General features: G+C 44.0%; 1 protein-coding gene across 1 annotated transcript in view; it reads left to right on the forward strand.

Annotated features, from left to right (window-relative positions):
* The first annotated feature begins 626 nt into the window (after nt 1-626).
* Nucleotides 627-17,182, forward strand: part of LOC311228335 (laminin subunit alpha-4-like) — a 45,482-nt gene continuing 28,926 nt past the window's right edge. Inside the window, 14 exon segments of the mRNA XM_084314244.1 lie at nt 627-749; nt 7,429-7,530; nt 8,035-8,162; nt 8,333-8,413; nt 8,971-9,185; nt 11,664-11,764; nt 12,339-12,519; nt 12,936-13,019; nt 13,204-13,355; nt 14,358-14,468; nt 14,849-14,960; nt 16,367-16,497; nt 16,499-16,532; nt 17,007-17,182. Coding sequence (XP_084170370.1) covers nt 642-749; nt 7,429-7,530; nt 8,035-8,162; nt 8,333-8,413; nt 8,971-9,185; nt 11,664-11,764; nt 12,339-12,519; nt 12,936-13,019; nt 13,204-13,355; nt 14,358-14,468; nt 14,849-14,960; nt 16,367-16,497; nt 16,499-16,532; nt 17,007-17,182 — 1,716 coding nt within the window. The 5' untranslated portion in view covers nt 627-641.

Genomic DNA, 17,182 nt, shown 5'->3' on the forward strand with positions numbered 1-17,182 from the left:
GGAGAAAGGGAGGGAGGGAGAGAGAGAGAGGGAGGGAGGGAGGGGGATTTGTCTGTTCAACCCAAGGTAATAGAGTGCCGTGGTGGACCTGCAATCAGAGACAGATAGCTGGCAGGGGGAGAGCTATGCCGTTTAGATGACTTCACTGTCTGCCTGCTTACCATAAACAGAGGACTTCTCTTTTGCCCCTCTCTCATTCTCTCTCTCTCTCTCTCTCTCTCTCTCTCTCTCTCTCTCTCTCTCTCTCTCTCTCTCTCTCTCTCTCTCCCTCTTTTCCAAGCATCCCGTCTGAATGCAATTTGATTTAGGCGCAGGGGAGAGGCAAGTTAGCCAGGGGAGGAGTAGGGCACTAGGAGAGTCAAGGGAGGGAGGGGGAGATAGAGAGAGAGGGAGGGAGAGAGAGAAAGGGAGGAAGTCTACACAGTTTGTTTTACAGAACTCTGGGCTGGGCTTGGGTTAGCTGGAACAGGCACAGCACCACATCTGGAGGTCGTTGGACCAGTGGAAAAGTTAAACCAACGGGTGCAGAGGAGCGACGGGAGCCACTCGTATCGTCCCGCAGAGACCCTGACCACAGACAGAGAGAGACAGACACACAGAGAGGGAGAGGGAGCAGCGCTCCACTGGACTAACACACAGGCATGGCTTCTAGGTCTCTGCCCTGTCTCTGCCTTCTCTCCATCCTCTCAGGGATTGCCCATCAAGCTTCTGCCTTTGGGTTATGGGGCCAACAACATACAGTGTTGAAAGTAAGATAGCCTTTTTTTTTTTTTTGCTTTTGTTTAAATTGTTATTTAAATTGTTTCAATTATTATTTGTTACTGTTACTTAAACTTTAGACTATGTATTTTCTTTGTTTTTCATCGCACTGTATCACCAATTCAAATTCCTGTGTACATTTGGCGAATAAAGGGGTTCTGATTCTGCTTGTGATTTGGCTGGTACAGGCTGCAGTGGCACCAGTGTCGCAGTACTGCTCTATATTTAGAGGAACTCTGGTTGGAAACTTCTCAGCCTCACTCTTTCCACTCTTTCTCGGCCTGATTATCACGTCGGAGTGCTTTGTTTGGTGGAGACTGTGTAGTCTAGTCAAGTCTGTTGTTTTGGAAGTGTTGGGTTTTGGATGTTTGTTTTGTATCTACTGTCTGGACTGTGACTGCATGCTGCTGCTCCATGCAGTGCATGTTATTAGAGGTACCCCGGCTCAGACTCATGGGGCTCTCATGTGTTACTCTCCACCAATCTCCTGCCCCAACCTGGCCCCAGCAGAGAGCTAATGGAGACCAGCTGCCAAATGTTGAGCAACTCACCCCAGAGCTCAGATGGGCAGCGAGGGGGCACGAGAACCCAGACGGGACAGAGGGAGAGCAAACCGGGGTGATGTCCGTTGACGGGTCAACCACACGAATGGGGGCGTCAGTGATGGAGGGAATCGAGTAGGGGAGACTAGCGTTCACGAGGTGACGAGGTGCTGCTAAATGGATAGCACTGTAAATGCTGTTTACGCCAAGAATGTGTGGAGCGGCTCGATTTAGTCATCCCTCGGAGAGCGACTGAGAGATCTGATGAGAGGATGGTGAAATCAGAATGTGGTCTAAATCGTCTCCGTCATTGCTCATGTTGTAAATGTTTGCTACTGATCTCTCAAGGTTTCCACACACAGACTCCCCTGGCGGGAGGCCGCGCCCCTGCAGACACATTGTCTCTGCTCTGTTATTGCGTTATTATGAGATTCTCGTGACCCAGGCCCTTTCCCCATCCTCAGGATCCTCTGACAAGTTCCAGACGAGTTTGCCATTTAAACCCAGTGGCCGCTCTCCAAGGCCAACATAAACACAGCTAGCTGTTGCTGTAATCAGTGGGGTTGGGGAGGTTGTATTCTAAATGACATTTCTACACAGATTACAGATTACCTGCTCCAAATTGTAATCCATCGGATTACACAGACAGAAATCGTACTATTTCACTAACGTTCTGCTCCCAAAATCAATAGAATATGAAGCTCAACAGCTTCAGTTATTTCATATTATAATGACATTTGCATCCATAATCTCACAATTGAAATGTCTTTTGATTTAGTAATGCAACAAAAAAGTACTGTTAAAAAATATATATCTGCAATCTGATTAATAATGAAGTAACAGACTATAGTCACCAAGTATCTGTAATCAGATTACTGTTCTCATATAACACAACATGTAATCTATTACTTCCTAACCCTGGTGAGCAGTAAGGCGAGCAGGAGATGAAGGAGGAGATGCAGACAGTACACCCCCCCCCCCACCCCCACCCAGAGAGAGGCCACCGCGTTGGCCACACAGTTCCATAGCCCCAGGCCTTGATCAGGGCAGACTGTTGGTTTTGGACAGGACTCCGGTGTGCAGATAAATCTTGTTTTCCTGCCTGATACCCACTATATTTGTTCAGCACTGTATCCCAGAGATAAGCCAGTTATGGTCAGTCTCGTTCTCGTAAGCGGTCCAATCACTCCATAGGAACAAAACAAAACAACACAACACTTGCAGCACAGGATACCGAAGTATGAAGTATCGGCCCGATGCCAGGCTAAAATACTTACTACTCAGTATCATAGTGGTATTTTATGATACTGGCATGATGTTGAGTTACACTGGAAATGGGAGGTTGTCATTTTTGATTGGGTGGAAAAGGTAGCAGTCAGAAAACATGCAGTAAAAAGTGATGTTGGTGGTACACATCTGCCGCCATAGATAAAACACTGAAAAATCTGTGCTACGGACTGAGAGTACAATGACTTGTCTTTGGAACTCGCAACTTCAGACGAATCAGAGGGAGGTTATATCACATGTTGAATGTCATCTTTGTTCTCTACTGTAGTGGGCATAAGTACACATTACAGAGCACACTGGTTGTAGACAGAAGGCCACAGAAACAGATTCGTTTCAGTCTCCATTATATTTGTGGCGGGGGGGGGGGGGGGGGGTAGAATCACCACCATGGTTTTAAAAGCCTATTTAATAGCATAATATCATCGGATTACTCTGCAGCATCAAAGGGAATCTTACCAGATGTTTTTGGAGCTTGTATTACTAAATGAATGGCCAATGGCTTCTGAATTAATGATTTACATTACCAAATGATTAGAACAAATGACACGATGAGCCCGCGGGGGTCTGTGTATTTTACACGGATTCATCTCACTTTAGCAGCGCGGCCTGGAGACGGGCGTCTACTCCACTTTGTGGACCATCTGCTCTCTCCTGATGCACCCAGCAGGTCAACGTCCTGCGGTCTGTCTTGTGTACACATCCTGCAGCTGTTGGGCCCATCACGGTGTCAGAGCTAATAGGCCTAAAACCCATTCAAAACTCTTTTTAAGTACTCTTTACGGATAGTAAACAGCGTTGGACTTCTGTGGCTTTCCCATTAACTGGATTATTCTACCATTTGCCAAAGCGTACTGTTAACCTACTTGATGTAGTGCTTAATAACAGTGGTGTGGTCGGGAGGTCGTTTGGGAGGTGGGTCTAGGGTACCGCTGAGGGGAGGTGGGCATACTGTGACCTCACTATATTTCCGTGGTAAATAGGGTGAGTGAGTGTACTCTTAATGAACACCTAAAAAGAAGAGGTGACTATACCATGTCTGCCCCAATCTCGCTTAAATTATGTAAATAAAGTACTAATCGACCACAGGAAATAAGGTACATATTGTACATTATGGGAGCAGCAAACCCAGGGCGCTCGCAGGGGAGGCAAGTGCCTTTACCTCAAGACTACAGGGATGCATTTTTCTGATCAAACCTGTGTATGAATCAGGGTGGGTGGTTGCCTTAACACTTTCGCGACCACTGGGCTGAGTCTAATTAATGGCAAGAGGACCGGGGAATGTAAACAAACGTGTGTCTTTTTGTAGAGCTAAATCTATATGTTATAGTATTGCTATCTGTCCATTCTCATTGTCAATTGAGTTCATAAACCATCCCTTCAAAATGGCTTAAAGGGAAAAAAATGCATCAATAGGTTCTCATTTTATAGTGCCGTGAATATAAGCTTTATAGCGGATTTGGTCTCGTATATTTTCTGGAAAGCTAGATAAATGGCTAATAGCTGCTTGATTGATTGATTGAATTGATTGAAAAGTTTATTAACAGATTGCAGAATGGGTACATACAGTACAGTACAGCTCAATACATACAATTGTTAAGGGGATGCAGACCAGAGAAAGACTTTCGTCTTGTTTACATCAGGGTCCCCCATTTTCAATTCATCATAACATATATGACATACTGTACATGACATACAGATAGACAGTACTGCTACATCTATACTTTTATGACATATCAGATTTGCAAATACAGTACTGTTTGTGATACAAAAGTGTCCAGAAAAGGAGTGTATATACATTTGGCGTAGAAACTGTACATTGGAGGAGGTTGGTTGGGTGGGGTGGGGTTGGGTGGGTTGGGTGAGGGCTGTACATTGGAGATTGGAGGTGGGGGGGGGGGGGGGGGGGGGGGTTGGGTAGGGGACACACACACATTTTACACTGTGCATTGGAATATTGACAAAGCCTTACTTGGTCATTTACTGTACAACTAGGTTAGGACATTTGTAGGGGCCAGTTTCGAATTGCAGTCTCACGTAGGTGTTTTTTTAGAGTGTTTTTGAAAGTGGGTAGTGATTCACATTCCTTTACAGCTTTAGGTAGGGCGTTCCACATTGATGTGGCATAATTGCGAAACGTGTTTAGTCCCTTGTTTGAGCCGAATCTGGGTTTTACATGATTTGTGGAGCTCCCTCTGGTGTTGTGATCGTGGTATTCACTGACCTTTGGGAAGTATTTTGACATGTACATGGGTACCTTGGTCGCGTAGTGTATCTTGTAGACCAGGCCCATTGCAAGTTGCTGTACTCTGTCGTCTACTCTAAGCCATCCTAGGTTGTCAAAGTGGGCAGGGGTGAGGTGGGTTCTAGGAGTCAGGTCAAGTAGTAGTAGTCTGACTAGCTTGTTTTGAGATGTTTGTAATTTGTTTTTTAGTGCCTTTGAGGTGCTTTGGTACCATGAGGTGCAAGCATAGTCGTAGTACCCTTGAATGAGTGCTCCTGCTAGAGTCTTCAGGGTATTCTTGTTTACCAGAGAGGAGATCCGGTACAAGAATCGCGTTCGTTGGTTGACTTTTTTTATTACATTGGATGCCATTTTGTCACAGGAAAGATTAGCCTCTAGGATGGAACCCAGGTAGGTAATTTCATCTTTCCTTGTGATAATATTGTCACCCACTGTAACCGAGAAGCCGTCGGTCTTGCTGAGTTTGTTATTTGAGCCGAAGAGAATGGACTCTGTTTTGCCCATGTGTAATGATAGTTTGTTGTCGGCGAGCCATATGCAGATTTTGCCTAGTTCCGAGCTGAGGGCTTTTTCAACCTGTAACTTGTTCTTGTCAGAGACCAGCAGGGCTGAGTCGTCCGCAAACAGGAACAAGTTGCAGTCACAAGCTGACGACATGTCATTTGCATAAATTAGGAATACTGCTAACGTTATATCCAATGGCATTTCCGTTTTACAGATGCTAAAGAAATAACTCAAACTGCATATGATCGGGACTGTCCCAAAGCATGTATGCATGAAAGGGGGGGTGGGGGACGTTGTTTATTATTATTGATTACCAATAACAGTGTTCGCCTGGATGGCTATCAGAACGGTGTCCGATCGGGCTGTAATTTACGGGAAGGGGATCTTACCGTGGTCGGGGCTGATCCCCCTGAGCATTTCCCCGTTATCGATCGCCATCTGGTAGATCGATATGTCCATTGGCTGATGATAAATCCCCTTATTGCATGGTGAAATCTGCGATCCGAAACGTATCCCGTGCAACAGACAATAGCTATCGCTTCAGATGAGTAGAAAACTACATTAGAGATCCAAAAAAAATAATAATACAACTTCTGCCACAGGGAACACTCTATTATCGCGATAGCGCCCCTAAGAGGATCTGGCCGGTATTGCACCTCTTGAATTCACAGACTAGGGTAGATCTGCAGTGCCGGTCGGCGACCTTGAACAGGTTATTAAAATGGAATAAAAGCAATAACAACTTGCCACGTATTTATACGTGATTCTGTCCACAACGCATGGATTCGAAACACGTATAAATACGTGCTTCGTCCCCAATGTGTTAATCTAGCAGTGAGAGCAATCATTGTTGGTTGGACTCCTGGTCGCATTGATTGTTTTGGACTTTTGCTGATAAAAAAACGTAATTATATTACTTATATAACACGTAAATATATTACTTATGGCTATAATATGAAGTACATTATGTACCTTTTTTCTTGTGGTCAACTTTATTTATGTTTTCTGATGAAACCGTGTTGACTAGGTACACCTGCGGATTCCACTGACCACACCACTAGTATAATACTAAAGCGAGATCCAGCGCACATTTATAAAACAAAGTCTGTAATGGATTACAGCACCCCTCCCATTCAGTGTAGCATCAATTTCATTGCTAACACGTGTTTACATGGCAGGTCAACAGGATTGATTCCACGCACACTTAAGAGTCTGTATACACCCAATGATAGATGGGGCCGTTGCCCTCATTTGGGGTGTGTGTGCTGCGGGTCTGGGAAAACCATAGGAAAGGGGCTACAGGAACAATCTGCCGGACGTTAAAGCTGTTCACAGGATGTTTCACATTATCTGGCGAGAGAGAGAGAGGCATTTCTTTGTCTCACGCCCCGTCCCAAGAATAAATCAAAGGAAAATATGCATCATAGCCGGACATACATCTCTGGAATGCTATTCTAGACACACGGCATAATGTCCAATTGACGACTTGTGGAACAAGTCGAGACGTGACATTCTTATAGGCCGATATAAACAGAGTGGCATTGTGGGTCTCTCTGAATGGAGCTGCTTCAGAAGTTCAAACATGTGGTGTCTGTGTGGAGAGAGGCGAAGGCCTCCTGAACTCTGACATCATGTCACTAGTCGACAGGATGCTAGTTCTTAACAGACATTCTGTAAATAGCTCAGGACCCTAGTGCTAAAGTTCAGCGTCCATTGCTGTGCTTTTCACCCAATACACACATCAGTTCTACGACAAGGCCTGCTGTCATCAAAGGAAGATAATGGCTACACTTGATAAGGGATGTTGTCATTACCGGCTGTGGATTCCACTGCTGAGGGAGAAGAACAGGTCTTACAAAGTGATTCCAGGTGCTTACTTTCTCTAGTGACTGGGCCTCATTAGCTGCCATTGGTGCTAGAAGGCCAGATGCAGCCGTGGTTTCAATCTTACTACTTACTCAATCTTACTACTATTAAAACATTTTCCTTTATTAAACGAGACCATAGCGAAGGGCTTTTGTTGGGCTTTTGGTGAAACTGAGACGTACTGTACATGTATCTAAAATAAATCGGAATGTGTGTTTCTTCTACCAGGTGTGTCCGAGGGGATATTTCCTCAGTGAGCAGGACGAGTGCCTGACATGCACCTGCAAAGACCACGCTGACTACTGCGAGGACATCACAGGCCTCTGCATAGTAGGTTTACCATATCATCATGTCACGTTTACATTAGTGTCACGCTGAACACATGACTGTCACTAATCATTGTACTAATCAGTAAAAGTAAAAGTGGTATGTGGTCCAGTTATGCTGCTCTGATTAAAGGTTGTGTTAAAGTGGTATGTGGTCCAGTTATGCTGCTCTTATTATGTTCCTCTTGAAGTTGGCAGGCTTCAGATTAGAAAAATAAATTCAAAGCAAAATCTTTTTCTTCAAAGTAACTAGTAACTGATGGCTTCAGAAAATATAGTGGAGTAAAAAGTACAACTTTGCCTTTGAAATGTAGTGGAGTAAAAGTACAAAGTTCCCTAAGATGAAAACACTCAAGTAAAGTACCTCAAAATGAGTACAGTACTTGAGTAAAAATACATAGTTACTTTCCACCACTGGTACTAATCAAACTATGTACTTGTGGTTCAAGTCCACCAATCCATCTCGATACAGTAGACTTCCACCATTTAAAACCTCTTCCCCTCGCAGGACTGTAAGGACCACAGCACGGGGGATTTCTGTGAAATGTGTGAAGATGGCTACGAGTTGGTTACCAACCTAGAAGGACGTCACACCTGCCGGCCCTGTGCGTGTCCCATCTCGCTCCCTTCGAACAAGTAAGCCAGCTCTGCTCCGGCCCGGGGCGCTGTTGTCGTTGCCGTTGTTGTTGTTGTTGTTGTTGTTGTTGTTGTTGTTGTTGTTGTTGTTGTTGTGCCTGCGGAGAGTGGGCTGCGTGTTGGCAGGCATCTGCAGTCTCTGACATTCTTTCCCATGTGTGTCCGGCCAGCTTTGCGGTGCGTTGCGACAGAGGGAGTGCCATCCTGCGGTGTCAGTGCCAGCAGGGCTATGCTGGACATTTCTGCGAGAGGTCAGTGTGTGACATGCTGGTTGATGTGTTACTCCACCATCACTGGAGCCAGTGCACCTCAATGAATTAAGCACTTGTCTAATCTCACTCAGTGAAGTGAAAGTGTTTACTTTTTTCTTGTGCATGGACTGAACCCCAAACGATTTCTCAGTTATTTTGTATGTGCATAGCTCTTGATACATGCATGTTTGTAAATACATGTGTGTTTATGTTACACTCTTCCAGTCATTTGAATGAAATCTGACCTGTGACCACTTTTTTACAATAGCATGTATATTACAACTTTCTACGAAATGTATGCTTATCCATTGCAATAACTTGTGCAATACAGATTTTTTTTTTGCAAAAAGACAACATGCAATCGACAAGCAATGTGCAAATCTATTCCAGCACAAAATTAGCACATTAGCACATTGGCACAAGCACCAGTCACTTTAACAATTGGTACCTAAAACACTTTAAAGTCATAGTCTCCCTATTTCCCGGTATGCCTCGCCCCAGTTTAGTAACTTGTATACTCGTACTCTGATCACTCATATTCAGACTTCCTTCACCAGATGTGCTCCTGGTTTCTATGGCAACCCCATGGTCATCGGTAACTCCTGTAAGAGGTGCGACTGTAATGGCAACTCCGACCCCAATCTGATCTTCAACGAGTGCCACAACGTGACCGGATACTGCCAGAACTGCTGGGGGGACACAGCTGGTGTGAACTGTGAGAGGTGTGCCCCAGGTTTCTACGGCGACGCTATCAGTGCCAAGAACTGCAGAGGTACGAGCCAAAGACTCTATTCAGGCATTACTGATCGTCAATGACAGTGTGTTATGGAAAACATCCTAGGGTAACACAGAGACATCAATGAAAAACTAAAAATACTAGTGGCTACTGAGCTGCATCAACTGAAGGGCGTCAAAACTCCCACATTACCGGCGTGTGCTTTGAGACAGAGACACTCAATGTGAAAAGTAAAAGAAGATCATTGTAATGTTTTGAAACACCAACACATTGAGGATTTTGAAGCAACAAATGAAGTGCTTTCAAACTAAGCTCTATGAAGGGGGTGATATTTTGGAGATATCTTTCTTTTTAGTGTCTACTGTACATAGCCTTCATTATGATGTCACTATTTACTGTATGTACAGTGCACTGCAGGTAGATAGAAAAGGTGCTGTCTTGTTCCCTCTGCCATGTTATGGTGATGATAACTCAACCGTGAATCAAGTGTACAGTCACAGGGTGGTTAGGTTAACCCAGGGGTCGGCAACCTGCGGCTCCGGAGCCGCATGCGGCTCTTTAGCCAATCAGCTGCGGCTCCCTGGCCAAAAAAATATATATATATATATATTTTTTTTTTACTTTATTTTCTTTAACTTTTGTTTTTGTTCTCTTATTTTGGAGATCAATGTCACTGAAATGAAAAAATATTTCATCAACTAAAATATTTAGTCAACAAAAATATTTCATCAACTAAAATATACAGTACGTCACACCCCGTGCCTCTCCCTGCCGTCTGCAAGTGGCTAATCTTGAGTTTCCGACCCCCCAGTAAGCTAACCATGGATAAATCCAAAAAAGGAAAGTCTGAGGAAAATAGAGGGTTTAATTCAGCGTGGACAGATTAATTAGCTTTCACGACTAACGATGCAGGCTTACCTGTATGCCTGATATGTGGTGCGAAATTTGCGAACAACGAAAAATTTACTTTTTTTTTTATAGATTTTCCACAAATAAGGGAAGGACTCAAATAGAGCTGCATAGTTCAGGGTTTTATTTCAAAGTAGGTCTACAGATGCCAGTGTTTTTTCTCCTTTTCTGTGATTTATTTCAAAGTAGGTCTACACATGGTAGTCTTTTTTCAAAGTGGACTACTTTTTATTTTATAAATGTTCCACAAATAAGGGAAGGACTCAAATATATCTGAATAGTTCAGGGTTTTATTTCAAAGTCGGTCTATAGACACCAGTGTTTTGTCTCCTCTTCTGTGTTTTATTTAAAAATAGGTCTACACAGCGAGTATTTTTTCTCCTCTTCATAAGAGTTTGAGGTTTCCCTTTGTTCTTTTTGTTGCTTTATAATTCCATTAATGCAACAAACTGTGTGCTATAAGTATAAAGTATAATAAATCGCAAATTACTTTGGGTATGCAATTGTCAGGCGTTTTATGCTAAATGTGGGGTATGCTTGGGGATATATAAAACGTTATACACTGTGTTATCTTCATTTGAAGGGTAAATAGGTTGTGCGGCTCCCTGAGCATTTATTTTGTGGGAGGGGGAAAAGTGGCTCTTTTGATAGTAAAGGTTGCTGACCCCTGGGTTAACCACTGGGACACTATGGAAGTTGGAAACCTGACGTTTTAATTTTTATTATTTTTATCAGGGTCTAGATTGAGACGGAAGTTAACTGATACTTGCTGGGACGTTGTGAAGTTGAGAGATGTACCATGACGACATTACACATGATAGATTTGAACGCTTAGAGCACATAGATAGTTTCCCAGGAGATGGCCTCTCCACTCGACTTCTCATTGTGCAATTTTCACGACAAATAATTCCAGTTCTCTCGTTGCACAGCTTTTCTTACTTCCAACACACAATTATGGTGTTGGGACACACACACACTCTCCTAAAAGTGGTTTAGATTATATATAACAGTGTGATCCAAGCTTGCTTAAGCGGTGAAGAAATACTTGTAGGAGAATAAGAAACACAGTGTCGTGCTCTGTGGTTACGCTTCAGTATGTGTTCCTGTGGGTTGATCTTCAGCAAAGAGTGTGTCTTTTGCATATTATAATGGGTGGACTTAATCACAAAGCCATGTGTAAAGGGAACGCAGTGAAATCCATTTTGTCTGCTGTTTACACAGTTGGACTTGCTAGATAGTGAGAATTCCTTTCATGCTCCAGCGACAGCAGTTCAGCCATTCCTGCTAGACAGTACAGCACCAGGCAAGATGACCCTGGGTATTAACTTACGTTAAGCCATGTTGACATCAGTGTAAGAATAGCCCCATTGGAATAACACTGCTCCTCTATCAGACGCTTTTGCCGTCTACATCATCGGAAATCGCACGTTATCATTTGTGGTTTGTAAACAACTATATCACACTATCACAGTGTCCCAATTAAATATTATGGATTGAGATGGATATTCTTCTTTCAAGGATATGAATAACCCTTTATAGATCAAGTAATCCCATCCCTTGTTCACACAATAAAGTAGTTTGACCTCAGCTGTGCCTCTGTTACAGCATGCGAGTGCGACGTGTGTGGGACGGCCTCATGCGATGACAGGACAGGAGTGTGTCACTGCAAGCCGGGGGTCAAAGGTCGACTCTGTGACCAGTGTGAGGTGAGAAACTCAAGGACTGTACCAAGGATAGAACCCTTGTAGTGGAGGGTAATGTAGTGGATGTAGTGGAGGGTAAAAACCCACCTAAACAAAGTGAAAAACTCATCGATTATATTAAGTATCGGATTGATCCAGGTTACTTGAAAATGGGTTTCTTTTTGAGAAATAAAACAAAATATTGTTTTTATATATTGATGATTACTGGCATCACTGTGAACATCGACTGGAATCCATACACCCACCTTTAATTTACCTATCTCAAACTCCGCCCTCTTTTCATGATCCTCCAATCACAACTGTTGCTTTCCCTGGACAAAAACGAGGGAAGCAACAGCTGTGATTGGAGGATCAAGAAAAGAGGGCAGAGTTTGAGATACATTTGACCACAGCATAAAACCTCACAACGACATTTACACACTATTTACATTAGCATTCCTCCGAGGAATGTGATCAGTTGTGTGAAAAAGCAGGAATAAATGACACTATAGACGATAATATCAGTCAAGCGCTAGTGAATAGTGACAACTGTTGGGGGTATTTCTGACGCTGTTCTTTTGTCCTTTATGTCATCCAGGAGGGATACTCGGGTTTCTCCACCTGTCAGGGCTGTCGGAGGTGTGAATGCGGGCATGCCTCTCTCCGCCCCACCTGCCACCATCTTACCCACAGCTGCCAATGCCGTCCGGGGGCCGGAGGCCGCTACTGCGAGCGCTGCCTGCCAGGCCACTGGGACTACAGCCACGCCGGGTGCAAGAGTAAGTCATGTCCAAACTCTCCGTTTCCCATGTTAGAAAATAAAGCCCCCTGACCATTACTAGATAGAGTTTTTCTCAGAGAGAGAGGAGGGGGTTGCAGTCAGAGCTATGTTCCCACGCCCACTCCTACTGTACATGATGTCAGGGAGGCATCTGCTGAGAGCTACACAACCCGGGCCGAGAACCTCCCAGAGGATGAGCGGATGACATCAGCACCCAGCCCAAAACCCACACACAGCTGCCAAAACCATAGACCCTGAGCCAGATGTGCAGGCCTTACATATCCAAGAGGCTCACCAGGAGTTCTGATATATTAGATATTTGTACTCACCCATGGCCAGCTGATAAAGCATGTAGGCTAATGCCCAGAACCTGGACATGATGAAGTTCATATATGTCTGTTTTTCTACATGCAGAATGTGACTGTGCAAGCGGCCACTGTGACATGCACACAGGGGAATGTCTGCCAGAGGCTGCAACGGTCAATCTCTGCAATAACAGTAAGTGGGGTTGATTGATCAATAGCACATTACATTCCAATACCTTTTGGTCCGGTGACTGTGAAGATGTTTCAAAGTCCTTTTGTTGGAAGCACGGAAAACACCAACCAATCACCAACCGCCTCTCTTACTGACCACAGAATGACACCAACCAATCACCAACCGCCTCTCTTACTGAACGCAGGTTGTGACGAGTGCATCTGGCACTTGATTGGTGACCTGCGGCTGTCCAATAAGACTCTGGACCAGGTGAGGGTCAGCGTGTTGAACGTCTCCACTGGGGCTGCAGCCAACGACAGGCTCAAGTACTACAACTACACTTCCCAGCGACTGCAGGTTGGTACCATACCCTCTTAACCTGCGCCCCCAAAAGTGGCCATTTTAGTTTTCGTTTTTGAGGACTGCATACTTTTTTTGCAAACCAAAACAACATACTTTATACTTATAGCACATGCATGAGCCTGGTCTCTTTTGAAAGATGACATTTTGAAGTTTCTGATTACAGAAAGAAAATTCACTTTTAGTGCTAATGAAATAGAGTAACATAGGTCTGAACTTGAGTTGTAGAAAAACTTGTTACTCAAGTTTTTCTGTAGTAGTTAGTAGTCCAGAGGTAGTATTTCCCCAGAAGGTGGTATGGGTCAGATCCATAGCCTGAAGCCTTATGTAGTACATGTCCAAATTTCATAAAGATCCATTCAGAAATGAGTGATTAGGAGTGATTTTGGTAAACTGTGTACAAAAGAAAAACTCAGTTTTCTCATAGACTTCAATTCATTCTGCTGTTTTTCTCTTCCTGTTCTCGCTCGTTAGTTTTTCACCTAGATCCCTGATTCATACATCCACAGGTGGGGTATCATTGGAAAGCCACACTCATTGGCTACAACCCTCCACAATAATTTTAGAGATCGCCAAATGATTGATGGAACTAGAGCCCCAAGAGTCCGGAGTGGTATTTTGCGCAATACCGTGTACTTTGCACAAGCCTCAAATACCGGCATGTAACTCGAGAACCGCTTAACGGATTTTGTCACCTGAAAGGGCTATCGACAGGCAACAAATGAGGCTTCAACTCGATATATATATTGTATTACAAGATATGCACACCCGAGCCACTAGTGGTCGCCAAAATGCCGGTGGGCAAATCGTCCTAAAAAGAGCCCACATGTGGGCCCTTGCATGTTAAGACGTTCCTCCACTGTTCTTGTTTAATTGTCACCCACAGGTTAATTAATAACAAGTGTTTTTTATCAGACATAGTATATAAAAAATGTCAAACCTGTATTTCTATTTCCTGGTATATTCCCCTTAACAAAATATTATTTCCTTTGCTCTTAGACTCAGTTCTTGGGCTGGAGGAACAAGTCGTCACAGATGAGGACCAGGACTGGGCAGCTGGACGATGACACAGATGCTCTAGTCTCTGACATGGAACACTTAGCAGACATGGTATGCAGAGCCAATCTCAGACAGACCTATTAAACAGTAACACCTTCTGTCTTGTATCACAAATCTTCAATGTGCCATCCCCCCCCCCCCCAATAATTAGGTTTGAAAACATTGTTGATCTGAAAACTTAAAAACAGACTTCATCTGAGGGATTCAATGATCATCTTACTGTTACTTTAACCCTTTCACAACCACACTACAGAAGGTTAACCCTTTCACTACCACACAGCTGGTAGTGAAAGGGTTAACCTTCTGAAATGCACGTATCAAAACGCAGCTGTCGGCGTTGAGAGAGTTGTCTTTAGTGGCCTTTGTGGTGGCAGTAGTGTATAGTCTACTGATTGTGTGATTGATTAGTGGCTTGTCTGCTGGATTCCCAGGAGATGACCCTGAAGGCCCTGGGCGACAGAGTGGATGAAGACACACTGGAGAACTTCAACCTGGCCGAAGAACTTGATACAAACCTCACCGCTCTCAACATTCTCATTGAAGGTACTATTGTCTCATGGTGTCCAATTGTCCTATTTCACTGTTGTGTTACTGTGTAAAAACAACACGTATTGTGATAATAATAATAATATAATAATAATAATACAATTTATTTGTATAGCACTTTTCATACAGAAATTGCAGTTCAAAGTGCTTCACAGCAGTAAAAGATACAGGCATAAGCGAGCATAAAAAAGATAGAGCGGTAGCAAGGTAAGGTAAATCACAGTTTTTCACATTAGGATCTAACATCCCAATAGGCAGTTGTAAAAATTCTCTAATAAAAATTATAAAATAGAATAGACGGAGTCAAAAAAGTGCGATTTGATTCAGTTTAAAAATAGGCAATAATAAAAATAATAAAATAGAATAGACAGAGTAAAAAAGTGTGATAAAATAGTTCAATAAAAATATGCAATAAGATTTACAACATAAACATAACACTTAATTAATAGAACAACAGAGCAGTGCACAGCTCTTAACACAAGAGCTGTATTGAAAATATGTCTGTAATTTGCCAAATTATGAGAAAATGTCATAATTTCAATTGTGTTGATTATAAAAATCTTTTACCAAACAGCCACTGTGGGACAGTGGTGAAGAAGCAGGAAGCACTATCAGGGCACCAAGCCAGGCAGACAGGAACCACTGTCAGGGCACCAGGCCATGGGCAGACAGGAACAGTCAAACCCACAAGGGGGTGTGTTTATTCAGCAGGTCAGGCAGGCAGGATGGTAACAGGGATACAACAGGCAGGAGCAGGCAAACAATGAATGGAACTGCGCTGACTAGACTTGGAACTTGAAAATAATGACAAAAACAGTGGACTGAAAACCGACAGGGACAGAACCACCATCATAACACGGACAAGACCAACCTGACGGTCATAAAGGAAGGTAAAGACACGTGGGGGAGTGATTACATAAGAAAACACCTGGGTGATTTAAGGAGAAGTCTGTTGGTCTGTTAACAATTACAACATTCACCTCAAACGTGGTCTTGCTTGAGATAATCAATGTTACTGGTCCAGCTTTGAAAAGTTTAATTAAGTGCACGGAGAGTGTGCTTAAAGAGCAGGGCCCTTTACGCACGAGGACTCTGAGAACTATAGGAGTACTGATCCAGGATTTGATGTCAAACTGGTCTCTAATCAGCACTGCTATCCTAAGACTTCATACATGCAGGTCTCTTATCCAATTATTTTCTACTGTGTGTGCGTGTGTGTGTGTGTGTGTGTGTGTGTGTGTGTGTGTGTGTGTGTGTGTGTGTGTGTGTGTGTGTGTGTGTGTGTGTGTGTGTGTGTGTGTGTGTGTGTGTGTGTGTGTGTGTGTGTGTGTGTGTGTGTGTGTGTGTGTGTGTGTGTGTGTGTGTGTGTGTGTGTGTGTGTGTGTGTGTGTGTGTGTGATCAGACATGATCCATGACTGGGAGCTGTACAGCGTTCACCAGGATCTGGACCCAGTGATGGTCAGACAGAGCATGGAGGTGGCTGAGGGCATGACGGGCTGGATGAGGAGACTGGACCTGTCCCCCCCGAGGACCCACCGCTACTGACGAGTCTACTGAGGCCCATGACCGTGAGGAGACCACATCAATCAACACACACACACACACACACACACACACACACATACATACACAAACTCTCTCCTTACTCTTTGTCCAATAAAGTAAAGCCCACAGACCATTTGTCCCAACATTCCACATAGATAATGTGTTTCCCAGAGAGAGTTAGCAGGAAGTGCTATATGTACGTATATTAAGCTCTCACACCCACTCCTACTACTGCTGGATCATGTCAGGGAGGGCATCTGTTGAGAATCTCCCCCCCCCCCCCCCCCCCCCCACACACACACACACACGCACACATTTATACAAATGCACACATTCGTGATGTCAGGGAGAATTCTGCTAAGAACCACATACACACACAGACAGACACACACACACACATACACACATACACACATATGCATGCACAAATGCACACATGTCTACATACAGTATACATATCATCTAAATGAGACATCATGTCCTGTGTGTTCCCTCAGTGCTGAGGCGAGTTCGACAGCTGGAGAAGAAGCTGATCAGTACAGATGGCCGTGTCGCCCCCGTGAGGGAGGTCCTGTCCCGGTTCACCACCAAGATGTCCCACGCCCAGGAGATCCTGCAGGGAGCCGCCAGCACTGTCCAGGAGACCCAAGACAGGAACAGAGCCAACATCCTC

Source organism: Notolepis coatsorum, assembly GCF_963971535.1.
Source record: "Notolepis coatsorum genome assembly, chromosome: 5".
Taxonomy (NCBI): domain Eukaryota; kingdom Metazoa; phylum Chordata; class Actinopteri; order Aulopiformes; family Paralepididae; genus Notolepis; species Notolepis coatsorum.